At 38.1% G+C, this 23211-nt stretch overlaps 1 protein-coding gene across 2 annotated transcripts; it reads right to left on the bottom strand.

Moving 5' to 3' along the window:
* Window positions 1-67: 67 nt before the first annotated feature.
* LOC134661176 (flotillin-1) lies at window positions 68-22575 on the bottom strand. Of its 2 annotated transcripts, XM_063517138.1 has the most exons (11): window positions 22383-22575; window positions 18430-18596; window positions 17680-17859; window positions 17307-17390; window positions 14099-14317; window positions 13362-13522; window positions 12672-12780; window positions 11647-11772; window positions 10804-10968; window positions 2535-2646; window positions 68-246 (listed from the first exon to the last, which is right to left on the bottom strand). In XM_063517138.1, exons 1-10 carry the CDS (start codon window positions 22432-22434, stop codon window positions 2572-2574), a joined length of 1338 nt encoding a protein of 445 aa, XP_063373208.1. In that variant the 5' UTR covers window positions 22435-22575; the 3' UTR covers window positions 68-246; window positions 2535-2571. The 2 variants fall into 2 exon arrangements, with proteins under 2 accessions (XP_063373208.1, XP_063373209.1); XM_063517139.1 differs by lacking the exon at window positions 2535-2646 and having other exon boundaries at window positions 69-246.
* Window positions 22576-23211: the final 636 nt, after the last annotated feature.

Genomic DNA, 23211 nt, shown 5'->3' with positions numbered 1-23211 from the left:
CAAAAGGGTTCCGTCAGAAAAAAAGATTGAGAACCGCTGACAAAACGGTAACAATGAGTTACTCAAATATTAAAAAAACAAGACAGTGGCACTTAGGTACAATAAATTCTCTGATCCTTCATTAGTAAAATACAAGGTATGAATCATGAAACAATTAGAAAACATAAAACATATAAGATTGCCGAAACTACTTCTGCCTGTTGTTGCTGTGCGGCGACTCTTGCGCCCTTACATAGCGCGCACACCCTGTAAACAATTATTAAAATTAAACCGTTTGCATGTGGCTATGTCATTATTTGAACTCAATCAAAATATAGCCCAATATATGCAAACTACGTAGGTACCTAGTTGGCTACCGGGCCAAAATTAATTTCGTTGTTCAGAATCTTAATACAGAGTATTTTAATCTTAATTAAACGAGTATTTCTCTACTAACTGCATGTTATTCTTTTTTCAACTCTCCGGTTCGGAAAGTTCACTCGTCATAATAGGTATATAACATTATATGTGTAGATTAAAAATCGTTTCTTTGACCATAGGGACTTTAGGTAATACAATTTTTTTTCTTTAAAGTGTGACGAGAGTGTGACCAAGAAAAAAACGTATTAATTTATATTAATTTAAATTACATTTTGCAACTAAATTACATCCAGCACCATAAGTAGCGCCAATATCAGTTAGGTATGTACTAGGTACTAATTAAAACATACGCTACTAAGAGGTAGAGGGGCACACAACGAAATCTCGGTAGACCCTCAGGCCGGAGGGCGTGCCCCATAGATTTGTTTAGCGTTTTCAATTCTGATACTTGACTCGTGATTCTATATACCTACCCTTGGTTATAATCTGTTAAATGCTGTTGTGCCTGTTGGTTTATTAAGGTAGGTTGTAAATGCTTTAAACAACGTACCTACAGTCGCCATCAAATATATCGGAGCGGCTAATGTGTTCACAAACGTCTGAATACGCCTCTATTGTCAAGGCGTGTTTAGATATTTTTGAGCACCTTGGCAGCTCCGATATATCTGATGGCGACTGTACCTACGAAACTTTGGTGTCAATGCAACACATATCAACGGGTAGTATATTAAGAGTAAAGAGAGACCTCGTTATATTGCCTGGACGAGTAAGTGTAAGGCCTGATTGAACGCTCGAAGCGGAGCGTTCGGCGGGGCGTGCAGCGTGGAGTCGGGCTCACAAGTAATTTGAGCAGCGTGTACTAAGGCCGCTCGTATACGTTTGCATTTGTTTAACATGCACGCCGCACGCCCCGCCCCGCTGCACGCCCAACTCGAGCGTCCACTCAGGCCTTACACTAACTTTACTGTTGGTTGTGATTTCCATGCGCCGAAAATAATGTTGACCCCAAGTTTTGTATGATAGAGGGCGGACACTAGACATCACTAGACATCTTCGAACTCAACAAAGCACTCCAAATGTTGACGATGTTTGTGGTCATCAAATTGATCATCATTGTAATATTTCATATATAAAACGTTTAATTTTAGCCTTCTAAAGTTATACATTTAGCAATACCTATATAATAATATCTACACACACACACACACACATATATATAAATAAATAAGGATAATAGGTACATATTATATGGTTATTCCCACCTGTTTAAACCAAGTAAAAATTGCCAAAAATTGTTTCCAGTAAGTAGTTATCGCCAAAATTTCAGTTCAATACTAATAAAAATACGCAGATAAATAAAAAGTGGGTGGTTAAATAAGTCGACCGGTGATCAAGTACTTCAACAGTCAACCTACCATAAATGTATTGTTTTTCTAAGTTAGTGTTAGATATTCATGTATTAGAAAATAACAGAGTTCATTTATAAATAAAAACAAGCTACTCTAACTACATTCGGAAGGAAAAATATTTGTAGAATAAATACAGAACCATGCATTAACACTCCTGAGGTTGTGATACCATTTGTTAATGTGTTTATTACTATTAAATAAATAAAACTACAAGACATGCAAACTATAGCTTTATGAGATGAAACGTAATATAAGTAAACAAACGACGAAACGCTTATAAATGTCCTTTTCTTCGTTCCGACAAATGAGAGGAGAAACAATATCTATAATATAATCATGACGCTTCACCATTAGCAGGTACCTATGTACGATCGAGTTCACAAACATCTTTACAAGTCAACGTTTCAAAAATTTATATACACGACCTTATTGTCAGTGTGTAAATATATTTTTGGAACGTTGGATAGTAAAGACGTTTGTGAACTCGACAGTACATTGTGCAAGCATTCTTGAAAATATTGAGCACTCTTGTCATTTGGAAACAAGATTTTCGCTTTGGCTAATGCCATAGATAGTTTTATAAACTCAAAATGTGGGGTAATATGCTCAATGTTTGTCATATGTGGACCGAAGGAAAGTATAAAGCCCCGTCTCCATATCGCGCGGCAAGCTATCGAACATTGGCTCGCGCGGCTGCCGCGCGAGCCAATGTTCGATGGTTTGGCGCGCACTATGAAGACGAGGCTTAATGGGTGCATGCCTTACCTCGATGAGCATACAAAGGTTGCGTGGAGAGTGCCAGTTATCGTGCCTTCCGCGCGGAGTCTCCGCGCTGCGACGGGGTCGGCGTGGGCGCCGCCGGGGGCTCCGCGACCGCCTACCGCCACCCCACATCGGGTTAGTCACAGAAGCGACAGTTAGTGCCAAACACAGACAATCCAACCTCTAGACATAGCATAGTCGCGCTACCCCCTCTGCCACACATACGGTAGCGTTACTCCATCTTCGAGTCAATCCCGTGCCGTGATTGGTCCGTGTCTTTGAACGGACCAATCACGGCACGGGATTCGCTCACCTCGTCCCCCCGCACCCCCGTATTTTTGGCAGCATCGGTTTCATGAAAGAATTGGTCTTAGCTCAGTCTAGAGGTTGGATTGTCAGTGGTGCCAAATGATTAAGTGCTCGCTTTAACCTTTGCTGTTGTCTGATTCATTACAATATTGCAACTATTGCAAGTTATTTGTTTGATGTTTCGCGGCTTGGCTTTACATTGAAATGCGACAAAAGCACTCATTGAATGTGTGGAATAAAGAACTTCGCTAAACACATCTTCACTTTTATCTTTTAAAAATAAAGTCACGTTTATACATTTCAAGTTATACAATTGCATGATGAATAATGTAATCACCTAAGATATGCTTAGCGCGATAGTATTGGTAAGTAGTCGCTCTTGTTGTTTCCAACTTTCGTTGAAGCTCTTTGGCAACGCCCCAAGGTAAAGCCCAGCTTATACAGTAGTTCAGTCTACTTATAGCGAGCACTTAAATGAATAGAAAAAAGCAGTAAAGGCATGGAAACGGACAGTAACATGATTTTTTATCAAAAACTATTTAAAATACGTAGAAGAATCAAATTACAAGGTGAGCCATTGACAGATAACGTAAACCCGACACGGAAGAAAATATTTAGGTAAAATCCTAATTAATAAAACTTGAATCCCAGCGTGAGGGCTATAACCCAATCTCTCTGCATAAGAGAAAGCCTGTGCCCAGCAGTGGGACGTAAATAGGCTGAATCATATTATATGATTCTGTTTCAACTTCACTTAATTTAAATACAAACAGATAACATTTTCCACTTTTGGGAATACTTGAGTATAAAAAGTCGATGCAGATAAATAATTGTGTTTCAATCCACGAATATCATAAGCGCAGACTAGGTGGCTTGATTCGTCGATCATACAAGCATTGTAGCATAATCACGTGTAATGCTAAATCCGTATATGAATCTACACCTTAACTGAACTGAATTTAGCTTCAGCACGGAGCCAATAAATATTAACATATCACGTGCCATAGGAGTCAATAGCGGCTTACACTGATGTTGTTTCCATGCCTAACAATCCTAACATGCCTTTAAATGGAAATGAAAGCAACGAATACGGAACCACCATATTATCTCCCCATCTGGGTGGGTCTAACCGCCAAAAATTGTACCTTAACGAAAAGGAAAACTAGAAATCTCACAATGAATTTTGAATATTGATAGAGTTACACCAAGACAAGCCTGCATCAATTTTGATAGCACACATATTGCAAGTGTTATTTACACGTCATTGTTTCATAGAAGTTTGACGTTTAAAATAACACTTGCACTGCGTGTGCTATTTTAAACCGTTGCAGACTTATCTTGGTCTAGCTCTATGTTACATTCTGTTCGTGACAGTAAAATTGTTAGCGGCCAGATCCAACTGTAGGATGAAAATGAAAGTGACAGTTGTGCGCCCGACTACCACCTAGTTAGTTAGTTTGTTACACGTAGCGGCGGTGCACATATTATACATATACAAGTAATACAACATATGTACAGCTATTTTGTTAAGACTTAAGAACCACTAAGTTAGGGTAGTAAAGTTATTAGTGACAATTTATTGATAGCAATTAGTGCGGTAGTTCGTGCTCGACTTGTAGTTTTTTTCTAAACTAGATCTAGATCAAACAGCTAGAAGAGTGTAAAATCAAAACCGTACAACTAAAGTAGCGCTTGCGGTTTAGTAATGTGGAAAAAAATAGAATCCACGAGAAAACAGATAGTATTAAATTAATGCGATGTGATAAGGAATGTATGACGTAATGGAGTGAAAACATGTAGATGAGGTACATAAACATTTGCATAATGAGGTCAAGACACAAATAAGTATTCATAAACATAGTTACGTGATAAGAGGTTTGGTCGCGTATTAAGTAAGGACATAAGATCCATTTGGAATAAAAGTATCACGAAGTGAATAATTATAATTCCGTGGTGTGAAAATTAATTGGCATAGAAAACTCATTCAGCACAGTTTAATTAAACGCATTTCAACCGTCTGGTGTCGTGTGATACAGTAACGCAATAATGAATTACAGGGCCTTGCACGGCTGTTCAATGCGATTAGGTAAACCGATAAGGAAAACGCAGACAGCGCTATTCTTAACATTTAAAAACTAAGTGAAACATGAATGCAAGTAAATCACACCACACTCATGGTGCTCAAGCGATTTAAACTTTAATATACATATTTTATTACGTCTGACCATACTTTTAAAGGTGCAAGACATACGAAAAACTATTATTATGTGATTAACATCGAAAACTCGATGTTTTCTATAGAAATGGTGGCCCAAATGTTGACTAGATATGGTTTTCTAAGTGCGACGGCGATGTGGTTTGGTTTATGTTACTCAGGCGATCTAGCATGAGTTGCGTTCTCGCGCGCGAGGCCATACTTGAAGTCGCGCAAGATGTATGGAGTCGCGCGCGAGAACGCAACTCATGCTAGACCGCCAGGTTGCCCGTACAATGTATGGGCGTACAACTGCACAATGGGGCACAAAGGTGAGAAAAGCTTGGGAAATATCCACTTGACAAGTTGCTTCCCCTCCTTTTTTTCACCTACACAAGTTCCTGATACTAGTCCCGTACTGAGGGGCTGTACTTTGAGCATACGAGTCGGACTTAATTGGAAAGACAGGAATTTAGATTTTTAGGAGTTCCTACTACGTAGTTCGTCTGTATCGGCCCTTAAGGGGACGGTATATGACGTTTTCGATTTAGACCTCACTTTGTGCAATCAATTTGTTCAATGAATGATTAATAACTGCATTAAATTATACGCCAATCTGTTCACGAAGAAGCCGTGTACCGGCTCTTCACGCCATATTTTTTTTTATTTCCTGTAATTCTCTACAAATCGACACTAAAAGTGTCCAAAAATCAAAATATGGAGTTCCGTTTGAGCAAGACGCATTACAGTTTTGTCTTTGACAGTAATTGAGTTGTTGTGGGATTTTGAAGGCTAGATAACTAAACTACCAGATTATTATCTACTTATATTTTTACTCACAAATACAACACAGAAATTCAATCCCAAATGTAAACTTTCGTATAATTTCCATACATTGACGACATCACTCAAAACTCTTCTTCGAGTCAGATGGCCGTTGGCCTTGCATCGAAGCAGACGTGTACATCGTCATAGCTCGTTTTTGACATTAATAAAGACATTTCATCATATACGCATACGAAAATGTATACCAGTAGATAAATTGTATTTCATAAAATAGGGTAAATAAATATAATCACGTCGAGCTCCAGTCAAATTTTAAATGTGAGTTGTTGTTATTTACGGGTCGTAACGGTCGAAAACAGCAGTAAATTATCCTAAAACAATACGATTACAATCGAATTTAAGTAACTTGTTCCTTCAAAACCCGCTTAAAATGAAAAAAGTTTAAAGACTCGTTTTACTGATTGGGATTGATTTTCATTATGCTGGTATCAATTTTGCGTCATTATAAAAATGTATATGACTTCTGTACGTCAATGACTTTGGATTTCAATTAATTGTAATCTTGTATTTATGTTAGAGAATATTATATGTTCATTTAAATATTACTCATCTATTAATACGAAGCGTAATTCGTTTAATACCTAAAGACTTGCAGTGTCTACACCTACTTTGTTGACGTTCGTTCCGTCTATGTATGCGATTACGTAACGTGCTGTTCTGATAATCTTCAAGAATCAAGATAATTAATAACGGCAAGACCAGCATTTAGTACCAGCGAGTTTTGCGGATTTGGAGACCGAGATGAAGCTTACAGGCCAATATCGCTGCGGCCTGGCCTGCTTATTGTTATGTGTATAAATCGAATGTTATATTAATTTACTATAAAAAACAATGTTTTATTTCAATGACATTCTGTGCGTAGAGGTATGTATGTTTCGGTGATTATAAGAATTATGTCCACACAATAATCGTGCAAAGCAGAGACTGCATTATTTCTTTACGGTATAAGCGGTAAGGAAAAACTCATTGGTATCCTGGCTCGTACCAATGAGTTTTTCGGAACTTATGTACGAAATATCATTTGATATTTACCACTAGCTTTTCGGTGAAGGAGGAAACATCGTGAGGAAACCTGCATACTCGTAGTGCATACATTTGCGAAGAAATTCAAAGCTGTGTGTGAAGTCCCCAATCCGCATTGGGCTAGCGTTGAGATTATTGTCTATACAGGGTGGTCCAAACCGTGACGTCCAAAAATCGTGGGCTATCATAATGTACCCCATATGTATGTTAGCCGATTTTTCGTAGTTTTCAAGTTATGATTTTTTAAGCTTTTAACTTTTCCTTATGATTTTTAGCTTTAAGCTTTTTAATATTCTCCGACCGTCCTTAGTCTGGGACCGGTCTGAAAACCAGCGCCGGGCACCTAGGCCCGGCACACGCTGAGACTGGAACCCTGTGCCTAATACAAAGATCTTCTCACTTTTGTTTTGTATATGATAACAACTGTTTTATTTTATTATGTAAGTAATTCTAACTCTATTTTATGTTCATGTATGTGGCAATAAACAATTCTTATTCTTATTCTATTCTTATTCTTATTCCTATGAAATTCCGGGGTTCCCATACAGAGTGGCTGAAAAATAACTGCATTCCGTTGCCAGGGAGGTGTTGGGATTATACTGAGCAACTTTTATTATGGGACCAACCCCGAAACCGCGAAAAAAAAATTGGCTTTTTATACATTTTGGCTAGTCCATTTTCTATGGAAGGGTAATTTTTTTTCGCGGTTTCGGGGTTGGCCCCATTGTAAAAGTTGCTCAGTATAATCCCAAAACCTCCCTGGCAACGGAAATGCAGTTATTTTTTAGCCACTCTGTATGGGAACCCCGGAATTTCATATGAAAAGTTAAAAGTAAAAAAAAATCATAACTCGATAACTACGAAAAATCGGCTAACATACATGGGGTATATTCTGATAGCCCACGACGTGAGGAATCTAAAAAAAAATTTTTGGACGTCAAGGTTTGGACCACCCTGTATATAGGCTGAATTATTATTATTATTTATAGGCGGTACGGTACCGTTATTATTTATCAATACCGCTTCGTTTTGAAGGTACTATACCTGTTGAAATATAAAGTACGGTACCGGTATAAAATTGCAGCAAGTACAACAATTTTTTATAGGTGTACAGTCAGCTGCAGAGAAAAGGTACCACCCCTGCATACAATCTTCTATGCAGGGGTGACCTGCAGCTGACTGTACCTAAACCATCACTGACCGAGCGTAGGCGAAGGTCTCCGTTTCAGCTTGGGCAAAAATACTTTCGTTTGTTCGAATGTTCTCCTTTGCATATCACATTTCTCAAATATCTCGAGAAAATTTGTAAGCAGGTTCGGTAGTTGGATATAATTACTCGGTTTCTTTTTTTTTTATAAGTTCTAATAGGCAGAGATTGGCATAAAGGACTTAAGCGACAGTAGGGTCTGTGGTACTTAAGACCATTGTGATTATTCGTAGTGTCCGACCGAAGATTCGGTTTCGGCCATAAAATCATGTTTCGGCCGTAGTTTCGGTTTCGGCCAAAAAACGGCCGAATCTTTCGGCCTGGCCGAAACATACGAAATAGTACTTCGTATTATGAAACTAAACTATGTGACAAAGACCAAAAGTTGGCGAGCAAGTAGGACAACAATATTTATATATACAGAAATTTGTGTTTCGGTCGGGCACTAATTATTAGGTACTTACTGATTACGCTGCGCCGCGTGGAACGTGAGGTGCGTTGGGGTAAGTACATACAAATCATTCAAGAAAAAAATCCCTTTTAAGATCACTCGTGTGTCTGCCCCTAATAGACTAATTCAATTGAAATTTGGTACACATTTTTCACATATGACAAAGAGTCGGTGATCCAAAGATGGACTAGTAACGTAAATAAATAAACTTTTAACTTTGCGGCCATTTTTTTGTATCGTGTGATATATCAGATATTAAATTGTAAGATATTTACTAATAATAAGCATTGGTCACGTAAATTATTTTTAGTCTTTTTTTGCAAGTATGAATGATATAGAACATTATTTCAATTATTTTTAAAATTAAGCCTATCCAAAGGCGACTTGGAAGATGTGTCATGGGGATCTATATTCGTTGGGTGAAAAACAAGTTTTTTTGTCTAATTATCGTTTAAAACACAATCGATCGGCAATAACGCGGGCACATAAAACAAAAAACTTCTTTTTTCACTCATAAAACTCCTTAAACCTAATAAGAGCTAAACAAAAACAAGTGCGAGTCGGACTCGCATTCTAAGGGTTCCGTATATTAAGTCCGTCTCACGCTTGACTGCACATTTCTTATAGATTTTCCTGACATATATAGGTAAAGAACTACTTTGTGTATTTTTTTCAAAATTTTAGATCCAGTTGTTTCGGAGAAAGTGGGCGGAGAATGATCATTTTTTGCCTATTTTCATGAATAACTGCTGAACTATTAATCCTAAAATTATAAAAAAAGTTATGTTTGAGATTCTTACAATGAGCTCTTTTATTTGATATGTAACACTATATAGTTTAAAAAACATATTTTTTAATTTTTTCATTTACCCCCCCCAAAAATGGCTACCGTATTTCAAATCCTCTAAAATACATTTTATTTACGTTACACGTCCATCTTTGGGTCACAAATTTACATTTGTGTGCCAAATTTACATATGTGTGCCAAATTTCAACTGAATTGGTCCAGTAGTTTCGGAGAAAATAGACTGTGACAGACGGACGGACAGACAGACAGACGCACGAAGAATTATATGTATATGCACTTATCCCAACGCACCTCTCGTTCTACGCTGCGCGGGGTTCATTGCCGCTCCTACCGCCGTAAGTGTAAGTACAACTACATCATCAAGGCTACGATCGAAGATAATCAGTTCAGCACTGAAATAATAGCGGTGGAATGCCAGTATAATATTTAATTATTTATTTTAATTTTATAAATTTAATAGCAAAATAAATAGCGAATATAGGATACTCGTACAAGTAAATCTGTAAAGATCTTAGGGGTACATCAGCCGACATATATTATTAAATTTTATTTTGTCGGCCTTAATTAAATTTCCACCCTGCCGAAACTTTATTTATTTAAATTTTTAATTGAATTGATTTTTCGCCTTATGAATAACCGTATAGAGTAGTAAATAACATTTTACATCTGACTTAATGACATCTGGGTTTATTCGGTTTAACTTTACAAAACGCGTATCTCGACAAAGCCATAATATGCAGAAAATAGTTAACAATCAAATGAATTATAGTGTGTCAAAGGTCTGTTTGATTTCAAACATAGACAGAGAGAATCATACTATCTTTGTCTTACACTAGTACTAGCACCGAAAAGAAAAGGATGAGTATAGTTTTTTTTGTCCCTATTTACTGACAAGATTTGGTTGACCCAGTATAAATTAGAATTTAAATACGTCACGTGTGACATGAACAGACAAGGAGAGCAAGATTTAATGTATTGTTTCTCTTTCTTCTTTCAATGGAACGTTTTTACAGTTTCTGTTCCTCAAAAGAGGTCAGTGGTTAACACTAAACTCAAAACGCAATCTTAAAAAAACTTGATGGGTCAATGACCTGTCCCAGTAAAGTGAGGTAGTGTGCGTGAAGTGCGCTTGTGTGTGAAATGGGGTAAATTGACAGAATCTGAAAATTTACCCACCTCTACAGTCACCTTAAGTGGGCTTACGTTAAAACCATTTGGGCAATTTTATTTTAAAGCAACAAAATCATCACGAATCATGCGACACGGCCAGCGTTGATGTGTTTGTGCACCTCGCTTGCACCAATGTCTGCATTGTGAGTGCAGTCGCTAGCGAATATGGTCGTGTGAGGCGTGTCACTGTGAACTCGTGATAAGGGTGCTTGTAAACGCTTCATAATCTGGTGTCCGCGGCCGTTGGCTGGTGTGAAGACTGACCTTGGAGATGTCGACGCCGGTGACGCCCTTGACGAGCTCGGGGATGCACTGCACGATGCTGAGCACCTCGCCCGTGAGCTTGGCCGCGCCCACCTCGCCGCCGCCGCACGACACCATGGTCACCTTACGCGCCTGCGACAGTGGCGCCGCCACCTCCGCTGCCACCTACACACGCAAACACGATCATTCGTGTGGGAAATAAATTTTGACAGAAAAGAATCCAGGATAGATGTTACCTTTACTTTTAAGATTGTGATATGTATCGATCGTTTCTTTTTTTCTCTCCATCATACTGTGTCGCTGTTGTTTACTTTACATTTTATAACTTACGCCTTTATAAGGCTGAGATTATATATGTCACCGTAAAATTGTAAACACTCGTCAGATTATAATCTTGCTAGTTAAATTATAAACTGACGGTAGGGTTCACAATCTTACGGTGTCATATATACCACTAGATTTTGGGGTTGGTCTCGGACTGTCTAGAACACGAAATGACTAGTGTAATATTTTGCCTATATCCCTTTTAGTCTACATCGCAAACGGTCTAGAACACAAAATGACTACAATTATTTAGACCTTTATTTACCTACATTTCCTCGGTTTATCTTTACGTTAGCGATGTCGACGGAGCCCCGCTGCGCGGGGCTCCTATTTCTGTGCGGTTTGGCCTTCGGCCATTTGAAGATACCTAACCAACCTAACCTACCTATATGTGGTCATTTTGTGTTCTAGACCGTTTGCGATGTAGACTAAAAGAGATATAGGCAAAATATTACACCAGTCATTTTGTGTTCTAGACAGTCCGAGATCAAAGCAAATAAAGCATCTGGCGCGTCTCACCTTGGGCAATGTCTCGAGCATCATGTCGACCATGGCGGCGGATCCGTACTCCTTCCAGGCCTCGGCCTTCTTGGCCATCTGCTCCGCGTCAGCCGCCGCCTTCGCTTTGATGGCGTATGCTTCGGCCTACAATATTAACATATGCTGACATTATCGTTTCTAAAACCAGGCTCGTGTCACAGCTGTACCGCAATATGCAACAGTAGACTGTTAACCAAGGGATAAAAGGCGCCCATTTGTGACGACACATTTGGGCGTTCGAACGAAAGGAGAGTTACATTAGTTCAAGTCAATTCACGAGAGCATCGGGCCTTGACAACAGAAAACTACATCTGTAACTAAAACGTAAAAGATTGGTTGGACTCTTTCCTTGCCCCGTGAATCGCTTATGTTATTAGTGTTATTGTTAGCGTCTTCAAGGAAAAATTAATTGTTCTTCAGTGTATATAAAAAAGGACACAATTTTAACTCGGCCCAGAAATTTGCAATATTACGTTACCAGAGGCTACCGACGAGCTGCTGCTGGAATAAGTGACCCCCAACATACAAAGTGTGACTGAGGAGTGCATACCCGTATGTAACATAAAATATATAATGGCAATGTACAGTCAGCAAAACAATTAGCTTAGCACCCCAGCATGTAACAATGTGTGCAGGAGTGCTAAGCTAATAGTTTAGGCACAGAACAAGTTAGAATGGCGATGCGAGCAGGGTACGTGTCGCCGCCGGTTTTGAGCAAACGCTCACATGCTACTCGCCCGCGCTGACCTAAAAACGAAGTAAACATGCCTTTTGCGCCACAATAACCTTCAGATTAAGAAGCCAGACATCAAATCTGTCTAAAGGAGGTGTATCCATTCACCACGCACACAAGTTTTTACTACCGTTGCGCGAGTGTTAGTAAATGTGGAGAGGAACGAGCGGCGACACCGATTCCGATACATACTGCGCGCGATAGCCATTCTAACCTCTTTAATATGTTCTGTGAGTTTAGGTAACTGTACAAGAGCGGCAGCGACACAGACCTCTCCCCGAACTTTGACGGCCTCCGCAGCGGCCTCGGCCTCCAGCACGGTCTTCAGCCTGTGCGCCTCCGCCAGTTTCTCCAGCTTGAACTTCTCCGCTTCGGCGGGCCTGAAACAACGGAACGGTTTAGCCTTTCGTCAGGGTTACAATGCATTTACCCATTTCTTTTTAGAGTTAAAGTAAACCAAATTAGGAATTTTATAGTTTAAATGAATAATGGTGTTGGGAGACACGAGACCTCTATTAACACATTCATTGCCAGACAAAAAACGACACACTACCCCAGAAACCGGTCGTCTATAGCTGTGTATATAAAACAACCCGCCCAAAGCAAGCAAGCAATCTGAGCAAAGTTCACGAGCGCCCACCAGGTGGGTTCCTGGCAGTGAATGTGTTAAGGAAAAAAGGGTTACAGGCGTAAAAGATGTTCAAAATTTAAGTAACAACAAAATTGTATGTATTTAACATTTTCGACGCCGTGTCAAACACAAAAGCTGTCACGCAGACGCCACGTCACCGAATTAAAACTGAAAATGAACTTTATGCATATGCACGTAGGTCTATGTTGCTCTGTGGTCTTTGGCGTTGAACCTACGGTGCGAATATATCGGTCATTGGCGTCCAAAAGGTTAATATTACGAAATACATACTTTATTTTCAAATTAATAATTTTTTAAAACATCACCGACCTGCGGACGGTAGCCTCGAGTTCTTTCTCGCGCCTCTGCACCTCCCACTTCTGAACGGCGATCTCTTGCGTACGTTCCACCACCGCGATCTGCATTTGCTCCTCTTTGATTCTCTGCTTCGTTTTGGCTGCTTGTAGTTCGTAGGCCATTTCAGCCTCGGCCTACAATTAAATAAAATATTGACCAAATATTGCTAATATACGAGTAAATAACATGTTGCGGAGGGAAAAATAATGACATGCATATCATTGTGACAATGATCTCCTAAATGTGTCAGTTTTCGCATTAATGATGAATGATCTTTCAAAGAAGAAGAAGCGCTGGTGGCCTAGCGGTAAGAGCGTGCGACTTGCAATCCAGAGGTCGCGGGTTCGAACCCCGGCTCGTACCAATGAGTTTTTCGGAACTTATGTACGAAATATCATTTGATATTTACCAGTCGCTTTTCGGTGAAGGAAAACATTGTGAGGAAACCGGACTAATCCTAATACGGGCCTAGTTTACCCTCTGGGTTGGAAGGTCAGATGGCAGTCGCTTTCGTAAAAACTAGTGCCCACGTCAATTACTAGGATTAGTTGCCAAGCGGACCCCAGGCTCCCATGAGCCGTGGCAAAATGCCGGGACAACGCGAGGAAGATGATGATGAATGATCTTTCAAAATGTGATAAAAATGGAAGAGTGCAGAAAAAAATGTATATATAAAAAAGAACGTGGGAGTAAGTTTCGCAATCTCGTACCTTTTTAGTTTGAACTTCAACGTCGTAAGCTGCCTTTTTGAGTTCGAAGTCACGCTGCGCCTTTGCTATTTCGGTGTCATTTAAGAAGCGCGAGGCCATTCGCTGCTCCTCGGCCATGGCCTCCTTGATCTTGGCCTCGGCCTGCGCCTCCGCCTCGCCGATGCGCGCGTCGCGCTTCACCTCCGCCGTCCGCGCCATGCCCAGCGCTTTCAAGTAGCCCTGGGTGCCGTAAAACATAGTCAGTTTGCTACTAACACTTGATAACAAATCTGTTGCTATTATTTAAAACCTCGAATGTCAGCGGTCAATGGCGACTGACGAAGCATCAAACATATTCGTTGAGCAAGCAGGAACTACATAATTCTATCTACATTTTATTTGATACCTCTTATATAGGTTAACGCATTCACTGCCAGGGAGCGTGGCCTAGGAACAAACTTGTATGACGGTCGAGTGGCAGTGAATGTGTTAAGGTACCTAGTTCGAGTTCCATGGACGCCCCGCCACCGGTACTGATTCGATAGTAGTAGGTACACGAATTTAAAATTGTTACACTGATATAAACATATTTGGTTATTTGTTACCTAGTGGTATTTGTCCTTGGTGGCACGTGGGGTCATAATAAAGTGGCACCTGAAAGCGGGACACCCCCCACGTCCCACGTGTTATTGCTCCACGTGCAGTGAAGGTACAATTAATTAATTAATTATGACTTATTTAAATATTTGAGCGTAATATTAGTACTAGCACAGTAATTTGAATATAAAAGTATTTCAGACATGGGTTTAACAAGTTTTTTTATATCTTGGAGTTTGGTGTTTACAATTAGGTGGCCACGTTATATTATGAATGGATTACCGGCCAAACAAGATTGAAACAAAGAATTACCAACAAAAAAGTTTTGACAGACAGAACTATTTACTATACATATATTTATTATATTCTGACATGACAGTCCTGCACGCCATAAAAGTTGCATTATTTACGTTAAAAAATCCTTATTTTGATTGAACGTATAACACAATCACTTTTAGCTACGCTTAAGATAACCAACAACCTTGTAATGATTATTGAAATAATAACTTAAAGCTTTGTCGTATTTTATTTTACGAGATTCAATTATAAAGAACATTTCAATCAATGTTACATCACTGATTAATCAGTAAATTCAATCAAACTCAAATTTATGAAACACACCACACTTGTGTGCTCAGTTTTGGTCAGTGCAGTGTACAGTCACCTGCAATGTTATGTTACTCTTCGAAGGCCGCAAAAATATGTGACACGCTCTTATGGCTCTACAAATAAGATCCTGTCAGATAGTTTTGCGGCCTTTGTTGTATAACATTTATTGCAGGTGACTGTAGGACAATCAAACCCTACAACAAATTAAAGCTTATCCCAGGAAAAGTGGGATTTGTGTGTGCAGCATAATAAACTCAATTAATAACTCCACTCTCTCTCAAAAAGTTCATTATCCCTGCAACTCAGTTTAGTATTTACTAAATATTATTCGGAGTTTTTTCCTGGGAATTTCTGTGATGAATAGTGAGAAACGGCCATGCTTTTCACTCTATAACCATAAAACAATTAATTATTCACTCATCTAAGCCATATGTAATAAATACTATATAAATCTATTATAGGTATATACAATAAAATACATATCTCATGTAATACCATCTAGAAGCGAAGTTGCAAATTATCTCTTAAACTAAACCAGTGAATGTAATGTTAAATAAAGATATACAGGGAGTATGCGGCCTGATCCAAAAGCAACGGATACTACTTTGGATACAAACGGAGAGATATAGTATTTATGGATTATTTTTGTCTAGACGGTAAACAAAACTAGTTCACAGAGCGTTAGATTTTTTAATGGGTCAGTCAGGGTCAAATCCCGTACCACTATGTAGAACTTTTTTTCTCCATAATTCGTTATTTCACTTTTCTATTGCTCTAATTTAGCGAGACACAAAAAGAGACAAAAACAAATCCAATAGGGCTCGCAACAACTCTGGCGTCTTGACAGTTGTGTTTTCATGGTAACCCATGCGGATAATATTAGTCCAATACCTACAGTTAGAGAAATGGGCACCTGCAGTACTAACAGCAACACTCTTGACGGACCATAGGTGGTGTCTTTGCAATAAGATTTACGAATTGACAGTTAACTGGTAATGGGGTGCTATTCTAAACGAAAGATCTCTCACAATGGTGTCAATCTATCAATAGTATTGGTATCTCAAACCCATAGCAATTAAATATGTATACAACAAATACATAGGCACTTAATGCTCCCATTATGGCATTGATGTGTGCCTATTAGCTCTTGAGTGTATAGATTTGTCCACAGTCGTATGTTGACTTTATAGGAAAATATTTATTTTTATTTTCTACGCATATATCTATCGGCATTAATTTACCACTAAAGTATTCAACTCAATACTCACACGTTCAACCTGTCTTGTACCTATATTATATTATTTATATAAAACCTCCATTATGTTTTGTCTATTGTATCTTGAATTTAAAATCCTATGTTGAAGTTCATTATTGGTAGTATTTTTTTCTGTAACCTTAGGAAGGTAGGTAACCTATTGGTATTTTTGTAGTAGCATACATACACAATTTATTGCTTATCATATTGATAGTAAAATAGCATTAAAAATGATTATCCATAGCATTTGAAATAAATTCAATGAATGGAAACATGTATACGTATGCGATATATAATTATAGAAGCTCAATACCATACATATATATATGAATTATGAACACATTACAAATATCCAAATAATGCGCCAATATCACTTGCAACTCGACATACCTTAGCTTCCTTTAGCCACGATGAAATAGAAAAACATGCTACTCAATTGTTTCTAGTGTTACTAATTTTACATATTACACGGCGCACAGCGCTGAGCGGAGAATGAAACTACAAATATCGTCGAATCAAACTCAATGTACTCTATACTCTAGAGATACTATTAATAATTATTTGCGGTACACCGCGACCAGCGGTGTAGCCGAATAGAGATGTAGCAAAGGTATATATCTTACACTAAGGTTTATTTTGTAATTAATGTCACTTAAACGAGAAGACTTACATGTATTGAGACAAATTTGGGGTCCGTTTAATAGCATGGTAACAGTTGAAATTACTAAATTATCGAAATGAACTTTTAATGTATTGTGTAAAACATACCTCTTCGTCTCTTATGTCTTTAAGGGTGTAGGAAACCACTGTGATGCCCATGTTGATTAAATCACTTGAAGCCACTTCAAAAACCTGAAAATCATTGTTACACATTTTAAATAATAATTAAATATCTTATAATGTATTTATCAATCTACTTAATGAAATAAATAACATACCTACCATATGAGGGTTTGTATGCCTGTTGCGATCTTAACACAAAAACAATAATACCTATCTTATAATATAATTGTAATGTACCTAATATCAACTAAACCTCAATGAAAATATTTTTTTTCTTGTTCACATAGCGAAAGAGCTACCCATTGATCGTCCCAATTATTCTGATTTGTAGCAATGCAGCTAAATAAAATCGAATAACCTTTTTGGAGAACATTTTTCTGTCCTTATAGATCTCCTCGACTGTCATGGAGCCCATAATAGCACGCTGGTGACCTTCCAGGGTCACGAGGGCTATATGCTGTATCTCCTGCTCCGACTTCCCCAGGAACTGCTCGCATGCTGACAGCAGCATCTCGGCGTTCTGACCTTGTATCTTAACCTGAAACGTAACGATCATTCTTTTAGCAAGGATAGGTACGTCTTTTTGTGTTTTAGGGTAAGTTTTTCTTGAGTATTTATAATTTAAATTTCATTGAGGTAATGGTTCCTATTCGAAACGGCAATACCTACAATAATATTTTTGTAGTCTAGTCTATTTTTTCAAGTCCAGTCCAGATAACATTTAAAAATGCATATTTAGTGAATGAATAATCACGTTCTTCAATGTCATACGATAATGTTACATAGCTTAAGTATGCCGACAAAAAGCTACGCGGGTAATAGTAATGGATACAAATTACTACAACTAAATTTTACGACGCCTTGGCTCTTTAATAATTTCTAGCTCCGTTATTGATGGTTACGACTTATGATATTATTTTATAAATGTTGTTATGTTCTAAAGTACTATTTATAAAGAAATACGCATTAAATAGGCATAATAGGTGAATAGGCTATTACTGAACCGGTGAGCTCCATCTTAGGCTCTGTCTTCACTTTCCATCAGGTGTGACTAGAGCCAATCGCCGATCTATTTATTATAAAAAAAAATGTAAATAATCCTAATGACCTGCGCTATTCCTGTGACAGATATCGGCACGCCTTGGCTCGTGTAGACGGTGGGCGATTCCACCTGCAGCGTCATGGTGTTCAGCGATATCCGCTGCACGCGCTGGATGGAGGGCCACACGAACGCGCGGCCCCCCGGCACCAGCAGGGGCTTCGAGTAACAGCATCCTGCAAATTTACAGACATACATACATACATATAATCACGCCTATTTCCCGGAGGGGTAGGCAGAGACCACGGATTTCCATTTGCTACGATCCTGACATACCTCTTTCGCTTCCGTACAACAACACAACATATTTGATAGTAAATAGTTTGAAATAGTGTAACGAGCTATGTGATCACTCTGGATGCGAGAGGTCACGTTCATATTGAACTCATGTTTAATTTGCGTGTTAATTTTGTAAAAAAAGTCTGCTAGGGAAAATTAAATCTTATCGAAGATGTGTTTAATTTTGCATTCACCTGCATGATTAAAAATAAACCTCTAACCGCCTTAATTCACCAAATGTATTTTTATAGCGCTAGCTGCACCCCTAGCACATGATTAGCGCGACAGTATCTCGCGGCGAGATAGACTACCCGTCTTTTTCTATCTATGTTAATAAAAGAGGGACGGGTACGGGTAGTCTATCTTGCCGCGAGATACTGTCGCGCTAATCATGTGCTAGCCCGGCTGTTGTAATATAATGCTAGTTTCTGCGTTAATATAACGGTTACGTCATTCGTTATTCGGCAATTAGGCCAATCACATCAACTTGGCGCATAAAAGTAGATCCACCACAGTTTATTGAGTACTGACCTCGAGCATCTGTCCACCCCACTAATGAATAAAACGCAAAGCACATTAAATAATGACATTGGTCCCTTTAACACCTGTATTAGAAAGAATATCATAGTTTTAACCATGTTAAAGATGACTAATACATATATCAAGCACATTTAAGAGTCAAATTTCTTATCTTGCCTTTATAACTTGAGAAATAAACAATAGGCAAGCGATAAAATTGTAACAGACAACCATGATTCATATAAAGGATTGCATGATTCGTTTATAAAGGTCATAGTGTACAAAACACACTTCTAATACTATGTTATGTAAGTACAAAATTCTTCAATGCCAATTCACAGCATGGATAGAGCATAATTATCTACTTAAAGTCTATAGTTTAGGTACTTACTATTATTATATGTGTGATTGAGAGAGAAGTCAAACAACGGAATTGGATCCTGTTTTGTTTAGGGGACAATGTTATTTCCAGAGCCCGGAATTCTCGTAGCATTTTTGAGCTGTCATAGGGACTTCTCGTTTATCGACTTCCGATTATACATAGTATATCGATAAATACAGAATACAATATTTAAAATATGATTACGAGTAGAAGTAAACAACATGGAGTCTTATCGCGAATGAGCGATTTCTTCGAGATAACCTTTGGATACCAACTTTTAGGAAATTGGTAAAAAGTTGGTATCCAAAGTTTATTAGTCGATAAACGAGAAGGATGACGGCTCAAAAATGCTACGAGAATTCCGGGCTCTGGTTATTTCACAATTGTCAATGTTGACCCAGCAGTTTAATATATTGAATACTAGCGAGCCGCCCCGGCTTCGCACGGGTTAACAAATTACACACAAACCTTCCTCAAGAATCACTCTATCAATAGGTGAAAACCGTATGAAAATCCGTTCAGTAGTTTTTGAGGTTATCGCGAACATACAAACACACAAACAGACAGACGCGGCGGGAAACTTTGTTTTATAAGGTGTAGTGATGAGTAGCTAGATCAGTTCGAGAGAGTTTTATTCCGTTCACAACTTAACTAGACATCAGGAGCCCCACGTCCTATTTCTGGGCGGTTTGACCTTCGGGCATCTGAATAAGCTACCTAACGAACCTAACCTACCTACCTATTGATTTAGTGTGACTACCGTTAAAACATTACACGTTGGGGAAAAAAATAAACGATTGGTTAAAACATAAAATGGGGGAAATTGCGACTGGGACTTTGGCAACGCGGAACTAACGCGTTTGGGGGTATAGATTGAGCTTTTCGTAGTGATGTCAGTGTCTCACAAAAATTATGTTAAGTAAGTATTAAAATAGTCAATGTGACAATAAGTCAATATTGCAACTATGTAAGAGAAAGACAGTTTTTGGGTTTGATGCTGTAATCAAGCTGCTTTCTCTAGTCTTTTATAATCAACTATCACACTCGGGGATAGGGTTCAAATTTGGTTTGCTATAAAGTAACTCTACAATGTGGTTTAGGTGTACAGTCAGCACTAATAGTAGCGGTATAAACAACATGTTAAAAAGTCTCTTATCTCCACCTTGGAATACTGTTCTAAATAGAGATATATCTCTGCAGTTACTGTTAAAAAGTATCTGCTACAGTGTAATTGTTCTTCATATAGTGACATATCTCTTTTTGTTACGTTATTTGAGAATGGGAGATACTATGGTTTATAGCTAACTAGCGACCCGCCTGGCTTCGCATGGGTAGTTCAACTAATTTACACAAAACCTTTCCAAATTATACACCTAAACCTTCCTCAAGAATCACTCTATTGATAGGTGAAAACCGCATGAAAATCCGTTCAGTAGTTTTTGAGTTTATCGCGAACATACAGACAGATGCGGAAGGGGACTTTGTTTTATAATATGTATTGTTATTGAAGCTAAAAGGGGGACCTATAAAGATGGTCCAATCTGACACTTTAGGCACTTCTGCAGTCTGTATATCAACTGCATTTAAAAAAAAATTGAAAATTACTAGTTGCTTTAATATTGTCAAACTACAAATATAAAAACATAGTGTACTTGAATGTCAATGATAGGTTGGGTGGGGCAGTTGTGTGTGTGACTCACATGTATTCAAATGCGGACTAAATGAGAATTATGCACCTTGTAGTGTAATAATAGGTAAGTCTTATTGGACTATTGAATTAGTTTTAGTTAGGCAATGATTACTAAGGATGGTTATCATGAGTGTGTATGTTGTTATTCTGTCCCATTGTCCAAGTTTGTTAGAAGAAATGCTGTATCACATTCTAGTAATCTGCTTAGTAAATGGCACAATATGGAAATGGCTTATACTTACTACCACAAGAACTAAATTTAAATACCATAAAACCAGGTTTTAAGAGTTGTACCTAGTAGTAGTAAAACACTTTATTGTACAAAAATCAGAACAAAACAGGAAAAATAACATTCGTCATTAGTACAAAGGCGAACTTATCCCTTTAAGGGATCTCTTCCAGTTAACCTTTGAGCAATCCTTTGAGTTGTCCAGGGTAAAGTAAACTTGTCAACAAGTGACACTATAAAGTTGATTCACCCAGATACCATTGCCTAACCATTGGGATTTTTGTGCTAGTTAAGGATGATTAATAATAGTAGAAAAAGGGCTAAAACTTTAAAATAATACTTATAACCTATATCACTGCAATACCAAATTAATATGATCTTATTGTGAAGGAGAATACATTCAATTCTAAAGGTTCAAGTTCGATTTGTGTAGGTTCTACACTCTTAAAGTATATATATTTATTAAAAATATATGATAAGCTGCTTATATTTAAAACAGTATTTTATTCATTGAGTTATTGGTAAATACGATATTTCGCATATGAACAGAAAGTGGTTACTCAGAGTTCCAGAACCAGAATGTCAGACTTTGCTAGTTCAAAGATGTAATAACGAAAAATATTCATGCACATTTAAACGCATCTGAATCAATAAATAAGCAGAAATATCGTTCGCAATGCTGACTGATTATTTAGACTAAAAAAAATTATGAAATTCATCGTTTTCACATTACGTTTGCAGGGCTTACAATTAGACTCTTAAATAGCTAAGGGATTGCAGATTGGTGTGTTTTACGAATCTTATTTGAAAAATAGTGAACCAAACAGGAAAACTGTAGCGTGCGTTGATAAGTAGGTACTCACCAGACACTACGAGAGCCTCGTTAGGGCCACAAGTGACGAATCCCCAGGTCATTGTTTTAGTTAGTTGCAAACTAATATAAATGTAAGTACTATTTCTACTTTAATAAAGCGATTTATTAAACTTATAAACACATAAAGAGCTTTCTAATTATAGCCAGAGGCGGCCGCAAACGATGAGACATTTATGTCAGAGTAAGAGTTGCCAGAGCTTTACTGTAAACTAACCACAGGCAAAAAAAAATGTGTTGACAGTTGGCGTTTAGTTACCTAAGTTTTGCTCAAAGAGTAGTATAATAACGCTTTTGTAGAGGTTTAAGAAGTATAGTTATAAATATAGCTGGTCAACCAAATCTTGTCAGTAAAAAAAACGCGAAATTCTAATTTTCTTCTTCTTCCTTCTTTCCTCGCGTTGTCCCGGCATTTTGCCACGGCTCATGGGAGCCTGGGGTCCGCTTGGCAACTAAATTCAAATTTTCTATGGGACGATATCCATTCTCGCCTACATTTTTCAAATTTGCCGCCTTTTTCTACTGTCAAGATCGGGTTGACCAAGTATGAAACATATTATAATAGCCTTAGCACACCACCGCACCGCACCAAGGTCGCTGTGCGATGCGGTAGTGTGTTACGGCTAGAGTCTGGCTCAAAGAGTAGTATAAAAATTGTTGACAGATATTTCCTTATTGTATCACCAATTGTCTATGATTAAAAAATAATTAAAAAATTAAAAATAAACAAAAATAAAACCAAAATAAAATAACTTAATATAATATCTTTTTAAAAAAAAGGGAACCGCCTTCAAAAAACCAACCCACTGAAAAGTACAAAA

The sequence above is a fragment of the Cydia amplana genome, chromosome Z, assembly GCF_948474715.1.
Source record: "Cydia amplana chromosome Z, ilCydAmpl1.1, whole genome shotgun sequence".
NCBI classification, from domain to species: domain Eukaryota; kingdom Metazoa; phylum Arthropoda; class Insecta; order Lepidoptera; family Tortricidae; genus Cydia; species Cydia amplana.
The sequence above is the reverse complement of the archived record's forward strand: the minus strand, read 5'-3'. Positions and strand labels throughout refer to the sequence as shown.

Bases quoted from the DNA above. Each gene is read 5' to 3' on its own strand.
- LOC134661176 (XM_063517138.1), bottom strand. From the start codon at position 22,434: ATGACCTGGGGATTCGTCACTTGTGGCCCTAACGAGGCTCTCGTAGTG. The intron at 17,860-18,429 runs GTCATTAGGATT...GTTACGTTTCAG, and splicing joins CTGTCACAGGAATAGCGCAG to GTTAAGATACAAGGTCAGAA. The intron at 13,523-14,098 runs GTACGAGATTGC...ATTTAATTGTAG, and splicing joins TTGAAGTTCAAACTAAAAAG to GCCGAGGCTGAAATGGCCTA.